Source organism: Pieris napi, chromosome 18 (genome assembly GCF_905475465.1).
Source record: "Pieris napi chromosome 18, ilPieNapi1.2, whole genome shotgun sequence".
In the NCBI taxonomy this organism is placed as follows: domain Eukaryota; kingdom Metazoa; phylum Arthropoda; class Insecta; order Lepidoptera; family Pieridae; genus Pieris; species Pieris napi.
In genome coordinates this window covers 9610528-9625879 of record NC_062251.1, presented here as the reverse complement: position 1 = coordinate 9625879, position 15352 = coordinate 9610528, and the positions used below count along the sequence as shown (strand labels likewise).

The following is a 15352-nucleotide window of genomic DNA, read 5'->3' as shown; positions in this document are numbered from 1 at the left end:
TCATGCGATTTGAATTTGGAATTTTAATAGTTCTCTTTGAGCTTTGGTGATTTTTATCTACTAACGATACCATCTTGGTGATTTTTTTTTTTGGAAGAGTTTATATTGTTTACGTGTTGGCCTAGTGGCTTTAGCGTGCGACTCTCATGCCTGAGGTCGTAGGTTCGATCCCCAGCTGTGTGCTTTTACATTTTCTCGAACGGTGAAACCGACATCAGACATGTCTTAGACCCAAAAAGTCGAGGGCGTGTGTCAGCACTGGAGGCTGATCACTTACTTGTCTATTAGATTTATGATCATGAAACAGATTTAGAAATCTGAGGCCAAGACCTCAAGAGGTTGTAGCGCCACTGATTTATATTGTTTACAAACATAATACCTAATTTAACCATTTTGCGATTTAAATTTAGAATATTTATAGTTTTTTTTTTAAATTTAATATAGACTGTCAATTCGCTTGAGCCTGAACGAATACTTAAATATGGAATTTGATTGACAATATACCATTTTTACTATGATATGCCATGCTTTAATCTTTAAATATTTTTTTTTTAAAGTAGTAATTCAAAAGTATATAAAGAGCAATCGTAAAATAAAAATAGTAATGTTATGTTTTTCGGCTAATCTGTAGTTTTGCATGATAGTTAAAATTTAATCAAAATACCAAACAATATATTAAGACTATCATTTTTTAATATCGTGTATGTTTTCTGGAATTAGAATTATTACGTTAAGCTGTTTTATGTGAACCCGAAACTTATTTCGTCAGGAAACGAACCCACCACTATTTTATACGCTATATGCAGTAACAACTAAGCCATGGTGCGTCCTTTTTGAAATCGGTTAAATAATATTCGCTAAAATAAAATCATAACAGTAATATTCATTCAACGATAATAAAATGTAATCTGTGACCGCAATATGGCGGAATTAATTCCACGCCAAATTCAATTTACAGTGTTATTAATCTGTGAACAATATAATAATTAATCAAGGGCCGCTAACACCGAATTTTGGAGGAGTAAATGAAATGCGGATGTGCTAACATTGGATATGGCGTTATTGTCATATTATTCACAGTATTAGTGGTTAATTTAGGTTGTAGGTAGGAACTAAATAGTTTTTTGCGGAAGATTTTGTCGGAAACATTGGCTTTATTGGAAATATGATAAAATAAAGTTTGAACCATTATTTATATAATAAATGTCTATACCATAAATAAATAAAACCCAAAATATAATTGATAGTGTTACACACATTAAGATTTACAAATAAAATAGTTTTATACAACGGTGATGTACACGTTGGTTTACCTTTATTATTTATTTAACCTAAATCAGTACTACAAGGTTTAAAATAAAATACTTTTGTCTCTCTCTATTTAAATTGTGTTTACGCTGTAAAAAATATTCACTGATATATTAAAGCAACGAATTTAACTGATTCCATTTATAAGACAAAAAATTTAATTAAACTTACAATAATTAGCATATCAAACGGATTAAATAAGTCCAATAAAACTATCTAAAGTGTTATCGTAAAATAAAAATACTAAAATAATTAAAATAATATTAATGTTATGGTTTTCGGCTAATCGGTGGTAACTGGTAACTTTTGCATGACAGTTATCATTTCCCGCGTAAAATGTGTAAAACCTCCGTGGAATGTAATAATTACCCGCCCCTAGCGACGGTGTTGCAAAGCGAAAAAAACTCCGATGTTATAGGGAAATTTATGATTTATAGACTTTATTTATTACTTTTGAAGAATGCAAATTGGTTTTTGTAGGGTGAAATATGTTTTACGTACTTTCAGTAAATATTTTGATATTTTACAATAGTATTCGTTATAAATATTTTAAGTATATTAGAAAATTTTACACTAATTTTGTTGTATTTAATTGAGACATATCTTTGTTTGTGGTTAAAACTAAAAGTAATTCCCTTAAAAATTAATGTACTTAACTCAACTGTGACCCCTAATTAAATACTATGACAGTACTTATTTATTTATTTATATTCGTACAGACACACTAAATTTAATTTGGCGACAAAAACACTCGTAATATTTTCTTTAGGTTAAAACAACTTATGTACTACTTATTATATCTACATGTCCAGAAATACCTTATATTATATAATACGCGTATGATTTTGTTTCGCTTAGCTTAATGTGAATTCTGTGTGTGATAGTCACTTTAAGCTAAGGCCCAATAAATTGTCCAAAAATTGCACTACTAGCGGAACATCTCATGATAACTTATTTCCCAGTCTCTAGAAATTTTAAGTTTTCCTCTAGTTTCGTTAAAATAAAAATATTTGAATAGTATGTAGTTCGTTATCTATGATGTCTTAAAAGCAGCTAGAACAGTTGAGGAAAATCTGTATTTATTGTCTACAATAGGCACCCAAAATTAAAGGTAAAATATCTAAATCTTTAAAAAAAACCTTAAATAATGAAAATTTTTATCTATGCCATAATATGTGCAAAATACCAAAAAATATGAAATGGTATCCCTGGCTCGCTTTGTTCCCGCCAAATGTATCGAGTATTTTTTAATAACAAGATCAAAGGCCGGCTTTATGAAATAATTTTACTCGTTTGATGTCAAACTTCGATGAACTATGCTCAAATTGAATGAACAAAATGTTGTTTATTAATTCGTGCATCTTTCGTTTTCGTCTGCGAAAAGTCTTTCGTCATAAACACAGAAATTTTGAAACATAATTAAGCTAATATTATAGCGAAGAGCACCGATTCTACTAATAGATAGTAGTATTTCTAAGGAGTATTTTAGAACCCGATGCCGTGAGTTTGATTTATTTTTATATTTAATGGGCCTTAAAATCTCGAAATATGAAGGAATATGTGAACCCCATACTGCAGAGAATTTTTATAAACCTATACGACATTATAAAATATAAAAAAAAACATTTAAAGGTGCAAGGAACAATGAAAAGTTTTATTATATATTTTTCGATAAAAGCATATTTATCGGTGCCGGAACAATGGCTGCATCTTACGCTTGAAGACACGGAGACAAACAGGATTAGCCTCGCATGTCCTCATGGTTGATAATTTAATAAAAAGAGAAAACTTAAATAACTTTAAACAGTGTTGCTGCTGGCAGGATTTAATGACGTGGAATAAGTGATACCTGTATCTTATATTCCATTAACATATTTATTTTATTTTTTTATTTTACGACTTTTGGTCACCCCTTGGACGCTTGGTTGGTTTCTACAGATTGCTGTTTTGTGTTAATTTTCTTCTATTGGGCAAATAGGTGCCATGTGACACACAATTAACCTTCACAGTACGAGTGTCAAATACGCAAATTTTAATAATAAATCCTTTATTTGCCAAGATAGTGGTCGAACAACAAGAAAAATCCACACAATCAGCCATATATATAGGCATGCAAATGTCATAATAAGAAGCTAAGTCATTTATAAGTAATTGTCAAACCTAATTTCTAAATATTCGGTCACGCTATAAAAGCACCTTGACTTTAAAAACCCAATCACCTTCCCCTTGAAAACATTACATGGCAGCGATCTATAACTTCTAGGAAGGTGATTAAATATTCTTACAGCCGTGGCGTAACAATTTTTGGAATATAGCGCGGTGCAGCCGTGTTGGATCCCTCGGTATATACAAGCAAGTTTCTTTATATGTTTTAAATAACTTTAGATGCGTCTTTACAGTCATAACTGCTTCAAAGATATACAAACTTGGTACTGTCAGAATACCGAGTTTGTGTGAAAAATTAGTCTACAGCTTATAAGAGGTCCAACGCCCATGATAGCCCTAATACATTTTTTCTGAGTAATAAAAACTTTACTCACATCTACCGAATTTCCCCATAAAATACCATAGCGCAAATTATATTGAATTTTGGTTTTCAAACATCATAAAATATGTTATTGAGATACATGTGTGAAAATAACATAAGAAAAGAAGGCGCAGGGCTAATTTAGCCTTCCCTTCCCAATGACCGCGAAACTGGACATCATTGGATATGTCAACGCCCTCTATTCCGATTCTAGCTGAGGTTTTAAGAAGAGTAGCGACACAAATGAAGTGTTTTTTTAGTGGTAAACGCGCTAACTTGTGTATTCGCAGGTACCTTCATATTTCTTAGGGAGGAAGAGGGCGCCATTCCTTCCCTCCCCTCCCTAAGAAATCTCCGGGATTCTTACTCACCGCAAGAAACGCGAGTACAATGTGAACCTATTGCATCACTTCACACCGGCTTTCTGTGGGACAGTGGTACTGCCCCGGTCGTGCGTAGTATTATAGAATACAATTGAGTCTACGCAACATAATATTCATTTAATACTAAAATTATCGTGATTCATGTGTGCTTTTTTTATTATTGTCCGTTTCACTGTTTACATATTATATCTTAATTATTTGTTCCATTAGTTAGTTAGTTTGTCTAAGTAGCTATATTTCTTATGTAGTTTTGCACTTGCGCTCACCTTATCTATTTTTATTTTCTCACAGCGGTTGCCTGGAAGATATCCATTGAAAATTATAAGGCGGTCAGTTGCCCTCCTTTTATTTCATTATTGATGTGCTTCCGGAAAACATACAGCATTGTATAATGAAGAAGCAATGTATACTTAGCCATGAAGTGCGATACATACCGAATGAAATAGTTCCGCTTAGATAGAATAGATGGCGCTGTAATCGCCTCAACTTCATACTTATCTTAACCAGCTAGGACGGTGTCATTTCCACAGTCATAGCGTTGTGTACTTTCGCCGCGTGCGGTCGAAACCGAAACAACTCAATAACGACTTAAAACCTTATAGTCTTTCTTAGTGTTAATTATTAGCAAAACGCATTATTATACATCACAATTGCGTAATGGACTCACGATGCCGATAAGGCCGCCGCCGGGGCCGATCAGGACTACAGGAAGTAGTCTAAAAAAGTGTCGAGCAAGGTCGCGAACAAGACAAAGAGGACTCCACTTGCACCAGCAGTGCGTCTGATAGCGACTCGGAGCGCGAGGGACCGCCACGAAAGAAAAGGAAACGAGTAGCACAGGTAACGGTCGATCCCATGATCGACGCGTTATATAATCAGGTGAGTTTCCTCACAAATTTTATAATGCATCGACGATATTATGTACCAAATGTCAACGCCAGTGCGTCCAATGACGAGGGTACCCACTGACCGACCAACTACTATAGCCATTTTTTATTAATCCGTCGACCCGAAAATCGAAATCTCTGGGCTCGGTCACAAATATTGATGATAAAAAGATTATTAAGAAAGCCGATAAAAAAGAAAAAAAATTACAAAATAAATATATAAAAATATAATAATATAAAAATATAATAATATATTAAGCTTTTAAAACTCTTATGTCAAAGGGAATTACTACAATCTGGATTACCAAAAATCATAAACTGGACTCGTAATAACCCAACGGAATTAAAACCCGCGATTAAATCTTTTCACAAAAATATCCTATATTGTTGGTAATGAATCACTTTCTTACAAATTGCATGAACAAACCCTGCAAATTGTATGCGGAAAACGAGCGGAATGTATAGAAACTAGGCGTAAAAGATTAATAAGTAAGATTTCGGACAAAAGTATTCAAACTGCGCTTAGTAATATACCTCCTAGCGAGGAATTTTTATTTGACAAAAGTAAGCTCGCGTCCCTAATACAATCCCTCGGTGGGCCACAATTCTGGTTATCTCCGCCGCAACCTTCAAGAGTAAGAGCTTTTTAAACCTAGATGCAAAGAATCGTAAGCGTCTACATCCAAATACAGACACCAGGCACAAAATGGAAAAAATAATTTTCGTAATACCCACCTAAAACAAGAAACGATGCGAACGTTTAACAGGAAAATCGATAGTCATAAACAACTTTAAAACTACCCGTTATCTAACAATGACGGAAAAAAATTACTATCCAACATAATTCAAGGATTCCGCATACCTCTGTACAAGAAACCGCTTTGTTAATGCCAATAAATCGAATAGTAAGTCAATACGCAACCGAACCGTCACCTACGACATCGCAGATAATCATAGAACTCCTGAATCAAGCAAGGTATCCTACAAACAGTTCTCAACAAAACCCCCAGTTTTATATCCAAAATGGTTCTTCGCAGGAAAAGCAACGGCACGATGCGTTCTGTTGTAGATTTGCGAGAACTAAACCGATTCGTAAAGACAAAACATTTTCGGTTGATCACCCACGGCTTAGTCCCAGACTTTCTTCAACTAGGGGACTGGATGATAAATACATTTATCACAAGCCTATTTCCATCTACCGGCAGCGAGATCACACCGACCTTTCTTAAGGCTCAGCTAAAAAGGGCAGTTATACGAAAACATGACTTGCCTTCCTTTTGGGCTAGCGTCAGTACCACACCTTTTCTCTGCAGTATCATGTTGGGTCGCGGAGACCTTACGTGCGAAGGGATGTCGAGTGCTAGTCTTCCTAGACGACTACCTTCTGGTCGACCAAGACCACTCCAAGTTAAATTCTCAGGCCGCGGAGGCCGTGAGACACTTGGAACACCTAGGTTGGAAAATCAATTACCAAAAAATCCGTATTGGTACCAACCCAAAATTTAGAATACCTTGGAATTCGCTGGAATACTATGGTCAATGTGATGTCGCTACCCAAGGTAAAAATACAGCGCAAAAACCATAGTTATGCGTTGTATTCGCGAGTTACAAAGCTTTGCTAGGGCAAGTAAACTTCGCAAACTTTCAAACTAAACTCGTGCCCCGCGGGAGGCTTCACTGTCGCCAGGTACAGATCTTTCTGCGACAATTCAACAAGATCCGACCCCGTCGAGGTCAACTGCTGCCTCAGATTGTAGGGCAGGAACTGATGTGGTGGCTCGGAGCTACTCATCAGACGACGCCTATACACAAAGAACCTGCAACCCACTTCCTAGCGACGGACGCCTCGGATTGGGATTGGGGGGGGTTCACATCTAGACGGTAACCTTGTCAGGAAAATGGTCATACCAATAGAAAACGTGGCACTGCAACAAAAAGGACTTATATGCAGTGATAGCCGCAATAAAAATAAATGTAAAAATATTACAAAACACACACGTGTTAATACAATCGGACAAATGAAACTCTGATTGCATACATTCAAACAGAAGGTGGAACGAAATCGATAGGGTTACTTACACTAACCTTCAAACTATTGCACCTGACGGACAAATTCAACATAACTCTGTCGGTACATTACCTACCAGGGTGATCATAGCAGACAGATTATAAAGGGGAAAAAAGGCTGCGTAGTGGCACCTTCCTCCTCTAGCATGGGTGTTTCCCCCTCCAAGTTTTAGCCCTGAGTTTTAGCACACCCAAACCGGGCGACGGGAACCTATCTGATAGTTGCTTCAGATTGGCCGCAAGGTTTCTGGCTGCAGGACCTGAAATCCAGGTCTCTAGATCACCCCCACGAAATTCAATACCTATCGCAGACACTCCTAGATACGACAATTGCACTGTCTCCTTCACAAATACAAGCATTGACCCTAAAAGTTTGGGAAATTGGGGGTGGGGTGCCCAAATAAAAGACTGGTCCACACTGGAAAAAGATTTACTTTTGAAGAGTTGGTCACTCCACCTGTCCACTTATTTACCCGCAATCAAAAGAGGGCTGTCATGGTGTGACAACTCTCAAGTGAACCCAAAATCCCCTCAAACGGCCGATATTGCAAAAAATTTAATATCACTTTTTCTAAAAGAAAATTTATTTATTTATTTATTTAATTATAAGTAATCTTACAGCTAACATACATAATATTACAAAACAAACACTTAGACAGTACAGAAAGCCAAAACAGGAATTTGTCCTATCAACCATCCTTGTTCGCAAATCGGCAATTTTAACTTTTTGCGGTCCCCATGTAGAACAACAAACATTTTCAAATTGTATTATTAAACACATCCTCAGAGTATTAGGAGTAGCTAAACCAAAAGTCGTGAAATCATCCGTCACGTGGGACCCGCGAATAGTACTAGACTGGCTTTCTTCCAACCCTCCTAGGGACACTTTATTCGATACGGCTCGCAGAACAGCCACAGTATTGCATTTAGCATTGCGCCGCAGGGTTCACTTTATTAGAAATTACTGACGAGCAATTCGTGGATGATGGTGGTAACATTTATTTAACACCGGTATTCGAATCTAAGACAGACACTCAAGACGCCAGTCAACATGGAAACTTTCTAAACACCACGATAAAACATATGTCCTATCACTTTAGTGAGACTTCAGTTAGTCCTGACGACTCATTGGTCTAGTGGTTAGTACCCCTGACTGCGAATCCATGGGTCCCAGGTTCGATTCCCGGCTGGGACGAACATTGATGTGATGAGCATTTGGTGTTGTGCTTGGGTCTTAGGTGTTTAAATATGTAATTATATGTCTATCTTTCTATAATATGTATGTATATCCGTTGCCTAGTACCCATAACACAAGCTTCACCAGCTTAGCATGGGACTAGGTCAATTGGTGTGAACTGTCTTTACAAAAAAAAAAAATATTGCTTTGAGTAACAGGTACAACAAGATCTCAAGTAAAAAATCTAAACAATATTTTTTTATCCATCAACAGCAAAATAATTAGGTCGAAAATCAACCAATAGATGAAATTTTTTATTACACGGGGTAATTGGAAATCTTCAAATACATAGATTCTTTAATCATTACTGCCGCGAGATAGACTCTCGTAGAGAAAACTCATCACTCTTTCTTTAATACATTTGCACCATCGTAATTATAGAAATACCTTGTTGTTATGATAGGAAGTTTATATTATTATGTTAATTGTACATCTAAATCAGATGTGTATATAGTTACTAGTAACTGTAGTTATATTTATACCGTAACTAAGAATAATAATTGCTAAATACTTATGCTTTGATTAAGAATAATGGCAAGTAAATAAAATAGTTATATAAACAATAACGGCTTTAGCTAAAGCCCGGACCTTAATTCTTCATAATCATCATAGCGTTGTGTTTTATATTGTACTATATACATCCACCAGCAGATAACAAACACGTCTTCATTATACAATGCTGTATGTTTTCCGGAAGCACATCAATATGACGGTTTTACATAACAATAAAACCGATATTATGTGCCGAGAAGGAAAACATACAGCATTGTAGGAAGCTCTTCCTGGTGAAGACTCTATGACTGTGGAAATGACACCGTCCTAGCTGGTTAAGATAAGTATGAAGTTGAGGCGATTACAGCGCCATCTATTTTATCTAAGCGGAACTATTTCATTCGGTATGTATCGCACTTCATGGATAAGTATACATTGCTTCTTCATTATACAATGCTGTATGTTTTCCTTCTCGGCACATAATATCGGTTTTATTGTTATGTAAAACCGTCATATTTTAATTGTACTACATAATACATTTCTGTATACTTGCACCGAAGTGTTAATAAATATATTATCATAACAAATTAGCTTTTATTACAACATTCCTCGTGAGGGGGCATATACCCCCTTCGAGTTGTTTATAAGTCGTGTCCTGCTAATACAGGGCAGTACGGGGGCGGGCTATTTAGCCCTTGATGGGGGTTGCACTGCGCGAGAAGACAGGGGGCTCGACTCGCAACGCACAGCCGACAATATATCATCGTCAATACTTTATACGAATCCTATTTTTACACGCTTTATATTAGCTTCACCTGTATGTATGTATGTAACCGACTCACCGATTTTGACCCACTTTTAACGGACAGATTTAATTCAAACTTTGCGCACCTGTCAAAGATCGATGACAATGCAATAATCCGAAAAAAAAATGAAAAAAATTTAACTAAAAAATAGTTAAAAAAAATAAAAAACACGCTTTTAAAGCACATCAAACTAAAAAGTGAAAAATAATTCCTAATTTAGGCTGAAAATGGTAATGAACAAAAAATACTAATATTATTGTGAAAAAGCGTGGGGCGCCATATTTTTCGTCTATCGAGCAACCCATAAGCGTGTTTTTTTAAACTATTATTTATTTATACCTACGTTATAGCGACATCTACAAACTGTGACCAAAATCAATGCGTTGACGTCACACGCTGAATCCCGCTATCGAAGTATTTCCGAAGAATGAGTATTGAGTATATGTGCTACGTCTGAGAGCAGAGTTGGCCCAGTGGCTTCAGCGTGTAACTCTCATCCCTGAAGGTTCGATCCCCGGCTGTGCACCAATGGTCTTTCTATGTGCACATTTAACATTAGCTCGGACGGTGAAGAAAAACATCGTGCGGAAACCAGCTTGCCTTAGAGAGCGTTCAAGTATTATGTAACGAATTTTGGGGGGGGGGTCCTTTTATAAAACGTTACGATCCGGTGCGGGGATTGAATTACGCGTTATTATTATTTTCGACTTTCCAGTACATAATGGTAACTTTTGGGTATAAAGAGTCACTAGGTGGTCACGAAACGTTTTACTTTACTTGGGTACAGAAAAACGTTACGGCGTGTTACATGGGGGGGGGAGAGAGAGCAAAATTTGCGTTACGTAATACTTGAATGCTAACTTAGACACAAAAAGCAGACGTGTGTCAGGCACATGAGGCCGATCACCTACTTGTCTATGACAAATGATCATGAAACAGATACAGAAATCTAAAAAGTTTGTAGCGCCACTGATTCATTTTATTAATCACCTCCGTCTTAATATAGCCGATGTCGATGGAATAAATAAAAATACTTCAATAAATAAGCTTTATTAATTACAATGTAAGGGTCACGCTACTCAATGTCTAGATTAACTAAATATGCGAGCGTGATCTTACTCTTTACATACTAATGTTAACCGTACTGAGTCGTTTATTAAGTAATAATCAGTTAAATAAAGATTAAAAAGCTAAATGATTGCAATTAATCGACAACTCTGAGCGATATATTTTAAGGAATTACAAGAGTGTTGTTTGACAAATAAAACAGCTAATTCACATATAATTGTACTATAAACGATAAATAGCTAATAGTTAAATATAAATTCAATAATATACACAACGTTTTTTATATAATACTAAGTTTTAGGTTCCGCTTAACATATATTATATATTTCGAAAAGTACCAAAAACTTTTCAGACCGAGCTCCTCAAAGTATTAAAAAAATCTTTATTGAACATATCCTTAAAAACGATAGGGTTTTTTTAAATTATAATTCATGTCATTCAAAAGCGTTCCATATTCGATTGTGATCTAAGACGTGCGTTCCAAATTTAAATGTTGAGCATAGACAAGTGATAAGTTCACCAATAGTCACGTGATTCCGTATAATTGTTACGCTTCGTTCTTGTCTAAACCTCATTTAAATATGGAACGCATTTAAGATGTGTCTGACCTTAGAAAAAGAATAGCTTAAATTTGTTTATGGTCATATAAGACATTGTAAATTGGCTTAAAGGTCTCGTTACCAGGCCATAAAATTATAAAAAAAAAAAAAAACATTGTAAATAATGAAAAACATATAGGCCATAAATAATAGATTAAATTATATAAAAAGCTTTTTTGATAACTTGATAGGAGAATTAAAAAGTTTAGTTATTTTTATAATTCAATAAGTTAAATGTCTGGAATTTCCTTTGAAGTTAGTTATAATTTTTGAAGTTCCTAGTTATAATTTTGTTTAACCGTTAAGCCGCGCAAACTGTATTATCCAGCGGTTTCAAGTCCAGTTGTACATCATCCGACTTCAGTTCTTCAACCAACTCCCGTATTCTGAAAATATCGATAAATAAATATTAATAACGTATCGAATTTTGGGTCTACGTATATTTTTCCTGGGATTCGAAGCCACAACATACAATTATATTGAACTCTTTTAAAATGTAATCTTTCGCGTCTATCATAGATTTTACGCTGTAACAAAGAGACAGATACTTTAGGCTAAATAGTGCGATTAAACTGATTTATTACGTCAATAATTGTCAACTGTCACTTCTCAAATGTCAAGCTGTCAATTTCTGACCTTTCGAAATTACTGTGTCATGTGGCCGTTATAAATAAAGTGAAGTGAAGTGAAGTGAAATTACTATGTCTATCCCTGTGTTTCTTTTTTAAGTCTTTGTTTATTTTTCTCGCGTGTAGTTTCCCTACCTTTTACTTGACACTGGCATAAAGTTAAAATTATTGCCATAAAAAAATACTACGTCCGCGTTTTGACCCGTAAAGAATATATATATTTGAACGACATAAAATATTATATCTTAGCCTAGTAGGTTTTTGTGTTTATTCGTTACACACAAACAAACGTACAAATAAATATTAGTATAGAAATACCTGGCCAGTTGTGTGGGCGTGACGTAAATTGTGTCATCTGTGGCACCAGCGGGCGCCGGATACTTGATCGTTCCTATGTCCACTGCCTTCGCTGTCAAAGCCTGGAAATTTAAAAACACATTAAAATTATTAAAGTACATACAATTTTTATTAAATTTTTCTATGTATTATAATAAGAATTATCTGTCATATAAAATGTACATCTCACCCAAGATATGATGATATCAGGAAGTCATAAATTAAATTGCAAAACGTTATTAATATTGGTCCTTTTGTAAAACGTTACGATGCGGGGCGGGGATTGAATTACGCGTTATTCTTAGTATTATACATAATGGTAACTTTTAGGTATAAAGAGTCACTGGGTGGTCACGAAACGTTTTACTATTGGGTACAGAAAAATTTTACGGCGCGTTACATGGGGGGGAGGGTCAATAATCTCCAAAAATTGCGTGACGTAATACTTGAACGCTCCCTTAATAATTTATATATTCACTATTTATGGGTATATCTGTAGGGCTTAGGAATTAGGGTTGTTAGGTTTTTAGGTCTCACCCTCTCATATATTTAGTTATCTAGTGCAGCTTGCACATATGTACTACACATACTATACTGATACTACTGAGTACTGACATTTATTACATATAAATTGAAACACACACTGGCTGGCAAGCTGTTCATAAGTTTTGTGTTTTTAATTAGCTCTTATATTTCTCAAAGGGATTTTTAATCAATATTTAGGGGAATTTCTAAGTTGGTACTACGGGTAATATTTTGTAGTTGGCAACACTGCTTAAGCCCTTCCATCATTCAGATCCCAATTTATTTTGAAAATATTCTAAAACATATCAGGGATAATGTAGGATTCTTAATTAATTTTTTTTTAAATCAGTTCAGTAGTTTTGGAGCTTTATTGCAAAGAAATATTAAAAATTTTCTTAGTAATGTTAGTCATGTAGACTTACAGCAGTAAGATCCGGCGCCGGGAAGTCCGTAAGGTCAGCTTCCACGCAACGCCACGGCCGGTGTACGGACAGCAACGTACGCGCATCCTGCTGCAGCGTACGCAGTCGTTCCTGAAACGTATTAATTGTAATTATTTATACAAAGAGCGATTTGTCTAATAAATAAACTCCAAATACTGGATCGATTTTAAATTCATCCATTATTAAACTGTACATTATATAGTTTCACTATGGTGTAATGCTCCTTACAAACGTTGTGTAAAACAAAAACTTGGCGATTAAAAAGAGTGGCAGAGAGTTGATTGCCAGTTCTTCTCTTCCGTTCTACGCCCTTGATTTGAGAACTGGCACCAAATGTAAAGTTAGAAGCATTTAATGTATACTTCTTTTTTGACGTTCATAAGTTTACATTGTGTTATTGACATGTAACATTCGCTCGAACGATGAAAGAAAACATCGTGAGGAAACCAGCCTGTCTTAGACCCAAAAAGCCAACGTGTCAGGCACAGAAGTCTGAGGCCCAGACCTAAACAGGAATTTCTAACTATAAATTAAAGTATAGTGAGCGCTGTAAACCAACGTCTCATCATCGGCATTTGTTGATGATGAAGGAATAGCTGAGCACTTCTAAAGTACTTTAATTTATTATATTTATTTATTTATTGTAATTTTCGAAAGTTGTAAAGTCTCTTGTTCAATTTTGAAGCAAGGTAGGTAGGTAAAATTGTAAAAAAAAACTTTAGAGGTGTCAAGGGACACCCGGATGGAACGAAATTCCTTTCGATTAATTTATATGTTGTTTGGTATCAAAAAAAAAGCCAACATCACGAGGTGTTCCCAGGCGGTCACCCATCCAAGTACTGACCTCGCCCGACGTTGCTTAACTTTGGTGATCGGACGAGAACCGGTGTATTACAATAGCAAATAGCAAAAAAGTGTCGTGACATCTTTTCGTAAGAATTATTTCCGTCTAGCCCCCTTTCACAACGCGCGATAAGCAACTTCGTTCCAAAAAAAAGATACCTCTAGCCGTCTTCTCATCTCTCTCTGTTTCTCCTTGTGTTGTTGGAGCGCACGCGCATACTTCCCTGGTTCCTCTGGGAACTTCACGAGACCGGAGCGAGCCACGAACAACGTCCATTCCTATAATCCATACAAAGAGTGATTTAATATTTTAGAGCCTATCAGTAAGAGATCCCTTCTTATTCTTCCATACCGTTTGCAATGCGGAGAGTTGTGCTTCAACCTGAGCGGCGGCGTGCCTCCGAGCGGCTGCGGCCGGAGCCCCAGGGTTCTCTAACGGGCGAAGACTCCGCACGCCCACACGTTCTGCGCGCGCGCACGCCGCTATGCGAGCCGCACGTTCGCGTTCCACGCGCCTGGGAATTTTACACTGGTTATAGCCTGTTTGCCGTGTATTAGCGATAGAGATAGCGAACGATATGTAAACTCTCCCCAAATTCGGTATTATTAATTTACTCCTACAGTTAGTGATTAGATAATAGTGTCAATATGTCATTGTTTTTATTTATCCTAATTTCTATACAGGAAATCAACATATACCACAAGCCGCAACAATAGCAAATAATAGTGGCAGCAGTAATACCAACTTGGGAGTTTTTCCTCCAAGTTTAGGGGTAATCAGTGTGTCCTGGGAGTTTTTTAGGAAGTAATATTTATTTAGGGGGTACTTTTCCCAAGATTTTTTGAAGTGAAACTTCTTTATCGGGGTTGGAAAAAAAATTACCGGCACATTTTACCACGGTTGATCCGAAGAGATTCGAAGCCATTCTTTATTATATATACAAAAATATATAATAACGAAAACAATGATAGTAATAATTATTAATATATATTATATATAGTATATTAATTCTATTACAATCAATGAAATTCTGTAATAATCTTAGTAGTAATAAGGTAAAATGAAATAATTTTGTATTTGTATCTATGTCTATGATAATAAAAGCCTTTTGTTAAACTTTATCTAATTTAACTTTATTTAACCAATTTCTGTAAAGTTGCATATAGTAGATCATTTTTCGAAAAATAAGGTCATAAAGAAG

At 35.7% G+C, this 15352-nt stretch overlaps 1 protein-coding gene across 6 annotated transcripts in view; it reads right to left on the bottom strand.

Annotated features, from left to right (window-relative positions):
• Positions 1–11556: 11556 nt before the first annotated feature.
• Positions 11557–15352, bottom strand: part of LOC125058431 (dynactin subunit 1) — a 47770-nt gene continuing 43974 nt past the window's right edge. For all 6 annotated transcript variants that reach the window (XM_047662499.1, XM_047662500.1, XM_047662503.1 and 3 more), the window contains 5 exons: positions 14503–14665; positions 14310–14429; positions 13287–13397; positions 12322–12422; positions 11557–11760 (listed from right to left, as the gene is read on the bottom strand). In XM_047662499.1, coding sequence (XP_047518455.1) covers positions 11676–11760; positions 12322–12422; positions 13287–13397; positions 14310–14429; positions 14503–14665 — 580 coding nt within the window. In that variant the 3' untranslated portion in view covers positions 11557–11675. The remainder of the gene's footprint in view (positions 11761–12321; positions 12423–13286; positions 13398–14309; positions 14430–14502; positions 14666–15352) is intronic.